This window comes from Vicugna pacos, chromosome X (genome assembly GCF_048564905.1).
Source record: "Vicugna pacos chromosome X, VicPac4, whole genome shotgun sequence".
Taxonomy (NCBI): Eukaryota; Metazoa; Chordata; class Mammalia; order Artiodactyla; family Camelidae; genus Vicugna; species Vicugna pacos.
In genome coordinates this window covers 63,250,565-63,257,411 of record NC_133023.1, presented here as the reverse complement: position 1 = coordinate 63,257,411, position 6,847 = coordinate 63,250,565, and the positions used below count along the sequence as shown (strand labels likewise).

General features: G+C 43.8%; 1 protein-coding gene across 1 annotated transcript; it reads right to left on the bottom strand.

The window, feature by feature from the left end:
• Window positions 1-5,252: 5,252 nt before the first annotated feature.
• Window positions 5,253-6,396, bottom strand: POU3F4 (POU class 3 homeobox 4). The gene has a single exon (XM_006214459.4). The coding sequence runs from the start codon at window positions 6,336-6,338 to the stop codon at window positions 5,253-5,255; it is 1,086 nt and encodes a 361-aa protein (XP_006214521.1). The 5' UTR covers window positions 6,339-6,396.
• Between the last annotated feature and the right edge of the window lie 451 nt (window positions 6,397-6,847).

Here is a 6,847-nt window from a genome sequence, read left to right as displayed (position 1 = left end):
ATGCTTTAAAATTAATATCTATAAATGACTAAGTTAAAAGATTGCTATATTTAAACCTACTCTCTGGGGACATGTATAAAGAATATTCTCTCTTTTTATTTTACAGAATGGATGAGTGTTGAGTGGTATCAATTCATATGGTATTGTTTTGCATTGTTACTTTTTCTTTAAGATTTTTTTGAAAGGGTCACACGTTTGGATTTTTAAATACCAAATCATAAAATAATTTTCACAATTCTGAGGTTCCATATGCATCTTTAAGAAGATCTGACAGGTAGAAAATACATTTTCTTTGGAAAACTATGTTTTAACCTCTAATCATTTTCTATCTCTCCATTCTCCCTTTTTCTCCTCCCTCCTTACTGAAAAAGACATTATGAATAAAACAGAAAATTATGTTTCTACTTATAGCCTACAGGCAATTAAAGCAACAACAGCATCCTGACTTGGGAGCAAGGGAAATATCTGAAGGCTAAATATTTCCAAGAGAACAATGTTTAATTTTATTAAAGAAAAATATAACTTATGTACTATTTTAGGCAATAGTTTCCCATGCCGTTTTCTTTTTAAAGACAAGAAACCAATTTTCAATTATAATATTTTTATTACATTTTTATATTATATATATTATATTATTTTATTGTTGGAAGGATACATGCTGGAGTTTAGTAATCTATTTCCCTTTTGTTATGTGTGCAGAAAGCCACAGTTGTTTAGATAATCAGCCTATGTCTATATACACATGTATAGTTGATTCTCATATTTGACTTTATCTGCAGCACCTAAATAATTACTCTTTTCATATCTCACCCACCTCCATAATCTCTTCATTGTCTATTACTCTGATCAGGTGATGGAAATGAAACTTATTTGCCTTCACAGCATTAAATATGGTTAAGTATGTTTTTTCCTTGGTGAGCCCACCAATTCTTATTATGGGAGAGAGAGCTACTGCTGTGAAAAACTGAGAGAAATTGAGGCCAAAGCTGCTTCTCCTACGAAAGCCTTGGTTGGGAATGGGGTGGTGGCAACCTCAATACAAAGAATGTCCCAGGCAAAGGCACCCATATCCCCTGAATTTTAATGAAAATGTCATGTTAATGATATAACAAGGTTGATAAAGAAGTCATCATAAAAATCAACTAGACCTTGGTTATATATTAAGAGAAAGAGAAGAGGTGGTAAAAGAAAGAAATCTCATAACCATGCATAAAATATATGTAATCAGTAATACATAGTAAAATACTGATAAATAGCAATACGCCCATATATATGTATTGTCAAAAATATCTGCTTGTGGCTTCATTAAAGAGTTCAGAATACACTGCTAGTTGGTTTCTGTGTACTTTATTAAGAACAATTTTAATCAATTCAATTTTTGTATAGGATATTGAAGATAAAGAGGCTAGGTGGTATAAATAGAAATAGAACCAAAGGGTTAAGACTATGGGTTTTGTGCTTGTAGATACAGCTCTATAAAATCAGTATTATTTATAAAGAGAAATATGCCCATGAGTATGCACACAACATATTGCATATTTCATACACCAGTCTCACATGTGTATGGTGCATTGTGCAGCTGTAAATGATTAGGCAATCTGAAAAATGCAAGACATTATATGTGACAATCATAACCTATTAAAATAATTAAATAATTTTGCTTTGTCTAGCAAAAAATACTTTGGAGTATAAACTGAGGAGGGTTTTACTCTTGGAAAATTATAGTTAAATGTCTTTTCTATTACTTAATATGCATCTACAAAAATGTTAGATAAGGCATGTGTATACATACAAAGCTTTAAAACAACTGCTTCTGATTTAGCAAATTATTCCTCAGCCACCACTACAGGTAACTGTTCCTTATTTTATGGAAGGTCTTGTGATAAAATTACAGAAGTGAAATGGTATGTAGGGGTGGGAAGAAAAGTACTACATCAAACTTTTCCTCCAAATGTCTACATGTAGTCTATTTTTCTCCCTCCTAAAACTCAGGTAGGAATGTACAGAATTCAGCTTTAGTGAGCAACAATAATTGGACAACAGTTTACCCAAGTTTCTGAGCCCAGGGAGAGCCTTAAGAAGGAGAGTGCTACTCCTTACAAATAGTTTCCTTTCCATTCCTTATCAGAGGGAATGAGGGCTCACCTACCAGAACAGCACCCGGTGGGAATGGGGAAGAAGAGGAGGGGTGGTTGCAGGGAGGCGAGATGAAAGCTTCAGCGAAGATCTGGATCCAGTTTCAGGAGGTACAATCTCAGAAAAGGGTCTATCTGTTGGACTAGAGAGAGACACACTCCCTTCGGAGAACATTAATAAGATTTCACTTCCTGAAATGAACCCCCCGCCCTGAGAGCCTTCTCCAACATTTGGGGTGTGTTTTTCATGATCCTGGGCGCGATAACAGGCCACACTGTGTGTGTGAGTGTATGAAAGGCCAAAAGTCAGTGAGACAGAATTAAGAATTAAAACAATGACTAATGATTCCTAACCTGAAGCAAAGCAGATACGATGCTCAACCGGAACGTGCCTCTGTTTAAACGCTTCACTTCACACAACACACAATAAAACCAGGAGAAGAAAACAGAATTTTTTTTTTGGAAAAATGTTTTATTTAAACCTTTTAAATCTTTTACAACAATAAAATATTGTGTCAATATAAACCCCTTGACTAAAACTGTTCACATCAAACATTACAGCGAATTGTTTTATTTTTGACACCCAACTCATCTTTGAAAGAGTTTCCTTTTAAACACAATGCAGAATTTATTGAAAATAAATAATTGCTGGCAACTGCAATAGGCAATTTGAATAAAATAGTTGAAAAAGCAACTCTTAATGAAAATAGTGTTTATTATACATTGGTTACTAAATGAATAAACTAAATGATCTTTCTTTAAATTAATAACCTCAAAAACGTTTTATACAAAACTGTACAATTATAAAGTCGGCAGAAATATTTGGGTTAACTCAGGTTTGAACTATAGTACTTAATTGCAAAGAAAAAAATCGAAATAAACAAACAAAGAAAACCCTAACAGTTGTAAAACATGAACTCATTGTGGGGGGAAAAAAAAAACCAAAACTAAAACCCAGCTACTAACAGAATGCAGAAGTTTGGCAAAAAAAAAGAAAGAAAGAAAGAAAAAAAAGAATCCGGGATTTGAATTAACACATGCTCTTTGACCTGCAGCTGGGGGAGACACAGTGTGGTGGACCAGGGGCCTGGCAGCCCATACTAGCACATCCTCCACAAGGGGCCATAGGCTTTCAGATCCTTAGGTAGTTTGAAGCTTTGTCTACCGCAGCTGCGTCTGGAGGCCGGGCCCGGCGTCCAGCTCGGGCTTACGGAGACCCCAGCCAGCGGCTGAGTGTTTGGCTGCTTGTCCGCCCAGCAATGTGTGCTTCTTGGGAATGAGGTGCGCCTATGGACCTGGCGTGTGGACATGAGAGCTAGCAATAAAGCCACAGCAACTGTATAATTTTTGGATCTCTACACAGCCTAGTGAGATTTTTTTTTTGGAGTTTTTGTTTTTTTGTAAATAGTAATACGATACCCACAGCTATCTACACACACACAGGTTTGCACGCGCACTCACACACACGCACAGACATACACACAGAGAGAGGAGGAAGAAGAAGGAGGAGGAGGAGGAGGAGGAAGAGGAGGAAGAAACCCAATCTCCCGGGGGCTAGCTAGCTAGCTCAGTCTTCGCTGTGGGCTTCTACCAGCTGTGCTTGTTTGAGGCGCGGAGATGGCTCCCCAGGAGCCCACTCAGAGACAGCGGTGTAACACGAGAGGTGGTACGCGACTAGACCAGAATCCCTGTGACCTTTGCCAATCATTTCATTGTCTTTCTGCACAGAGCAGATAGCGTCTGTCCTCCATCCCCTCGCGACCCCTCCCCAGGAGTTTCTCACTCAGGGAGCCGGCGGTGAACTGAAGGTGAATCTAACTGGGAAGGGTTGACCCAGGCTGTCACCAGCGTCTCCAAGTTGTCGTCTTCAGCTAAAGGAATCGAGTGTGAAGGCAAAGTCCTTGGGTTAGGAGGACCGTGGTGGGGTCGCGTTTGCAGTCGGCCTGGTAAGGGGCGGGTGGAGAGCTGTGAGTGCAGGCATTTCAGACCTCGAAAAGTGCGGAGCTCTCTCCACTCCTCAGGCCGATCTCCTTCGCCGGGCGCCGCTGCTGAGTCCTTCTAGGGCACCCGGATGCTCTGTGGAAGCCTGCGGGGGGTGCTCCACAATTACGGGTAGGAGGGCTCCACAGTTACGGGAAGGAGGGCAAAAAGCTTCGAAATTTCATCTCCTTTGCGCTGGTTTGCAGATCGAATCGGCTTGCGTATTCTGCCCACCCTAGGCACTCCATCCCCCAGAAAATGTATGTGTGTGTGTGTGTGTGTGTGTGTGTGTGTGTGTATGTATATGTATATATATGTGTGTATGTGTATGTATATATATCCAGTATCATCAACAACTCTCTCCATTGTATCCTCTCTTCTCCAGATTTGGAATAGGGGATCGATGGATGGATGGGCATCTCTCCCTCTCATCCTCCTGGTCCCCCTTCCTTTTCTAAGCAATTAAAAAACCATCAGCTCAATGAAGGAATAATAATAATAGCGATAATAATATGGAGTGGTCGATTAGATACAAATTATCTCACAAATATTGTGTACAGCTTGTAGTAAAACACCGCAGACATTTAGAAACGCTATAGAAGTTTAAAAAATGTAAAACTAGTCTATTGTAAAACAGATTTCACCTGAAATACAGCTGCTATAACCAAGGCGCTGAAAGGTTATTTAGAGGCACACATCTGTCTTCCCACCTCCCTCCCCCACCCCTACCCCGCCCCTAAGTTATCCCACTCCTTGCTCTTCCTAGAGAGGAGCGACCAAAAAACCTTACTCAGAGTAAACAATATATTTTGATCAGCAGAAAAGGTTGGAGGAAACTGTTGCCCGGCGCAGAGGATTTGAGGTCCCCGCCTGGACTGCTTAATGCAACTGTGTATCTGCGTTGAGAAGCCTGAACGAGCGCGCGCGCGCGCACGCGCGTGTTTCCTTTCTTAATATAAATTAGAATCCCCTATTTTTAAAAAAAAACTGGGGGGAGGGGGAGAGAAAGAACGAACAAAAAAGATAGAGCACTCTATAGAGATAGCAATAATAAAGCTGGAGTGAAAAGAAGAGAGTGTAAGAGAAAGAAATACGCGCTGCTCCCAGTGCGGCTGACCGCTTCCTCGCTTCCTGCAGTCAAAGATCGTGGCAGGACGTGTCTGTTTTCACCGTGTGCGAATAAACCTCATGTGGCTGCTGATCCCCTGGTGGAGTCATTCTTTTCTCTTTCTGTCTTCGATTACAGAACCAGACACGCACTACTTCTTTCTCCAACTGGAGGCTGTCTGCCAGGGAGGAAATCTCCTGCGCGGCAGGCTTGGGACATTTGAGGAAATGCGTCTCCAGTACGCCCTTGACACTCACCTCGATAGAGGTTCGCTTCTTGCGCTTGCGGCCCTGCGCCGCAATCTTGTCAATGCTGGTCGGGCTCCCTGTGGACGAATCAGCCTCCTCCAGCCACTTGTTCAGCAGCGGCTTCAGCTTGCACATGTTCTTGAAGCTCAGTTGTAAGGCCTCGAACCTGCAGATGGTAGTCTGCGAGAACACGTTGCCGTACAGGGTGCCCAGCGCCAGCCCCACGTCAGCCTGCGTGAAGCCCAACTTGATTCTTCTTTGTTTGAACTGTTTAGCGAACTGTTCCAACTCATCCGAGGTTGGTGTCTCCTCATCCGAGTGATCCTGGCAGTGGTGTGAGCCTAGGTCGCCGTGGTCTGGGGGTTCGCGGAGCACTGGGTGTAAGCTCTGTGCGGAGGCAGAGGCCGGCGGTGGAGTGAGCCCCCCATGCTCCAGCATGCCGCTCACCGTGAAGCCCGGCTGCGAGTACACGTTAAGGGGTTGGCCGCTCGACGTGATGGACGGATTCGGAGCGGGGTTCGCCCCCCAGGCATTTGGGTGGTTAGTGTGCGGAGAGTGGTGGGCGACGTGCGGCGAGCGGTGATGGATGATTGCGCCCAACTGTAGATCTTCGCGCCCAGGCTTCACGTCTTGCTGTTCCAGGGGGCTGGTGGCCAGTGTGGAAGACCATGGGCCTCCGTCGCTCAGACTGGTCACCCAATGATGCCCGAGGGGATGCCCATTGCTAGGAACTCCTTGCAAGTAATCACTTTGGAGAAGTTTCTGAGGGTTTCGGAAAGGACTCCCCTGCTGCATGCCCGCAGAGTCCGCATGGACCAGAGAGCTGGAACTGAGAATGCTGTAGGGATTCGAGGCAGCTGTGGCCATGGTAGGTGAGGATCCCCAACTAGTTATAATGTGGCAAAGGGAGCAGCTTCAGCCTTTGACATCTATGGTGCGGGGGAGCCAAAGCCGTGAGAGCGAGTTACCGGCACTCGCCGTGGCCAATAGCAGCGCGTCTCTTCCTGGCCTGCCACGGGCTCGGCCAATGGCGGTGTGGGAGGCCGGGCTAGCGCTAAAAATTAGGCTGGCGAAGCTCTAGAGTTTCAGTGAGACCCAAGCAGGAAGTGAATCAATCTTTCGGCTCCATTGGCTGCCTCGCGCTGAGTGGCAGCAGCTTATTTGGTTAACCCTTCCCCCCACCTCCCACCACTCTCGGACTTCCCGGGTGTTTGTAAAGGAGGGGGAAGGATGAGACCGATGTGCGTTCCTCTGTGTTTGGTGGCGGATAGGGGTCAGACGGCAAACTGGTTTTAGAACTCTATTTAGGTTATACAGATGAATCTAAATAGAGAAAGAAAAAAATACTAAGAAAACAATATAACCAGTTTAAATGT

What these genes read in the sequence shown, in the direction of transcription:
- POU3F4 (XM_006214459.4), bottom strand. Translation starts at nt 6,338, where the DNA reads ATGGCCACAGCTGCCTCGAATCCCTACAGCATTCTCAGTTCCAGCTCT.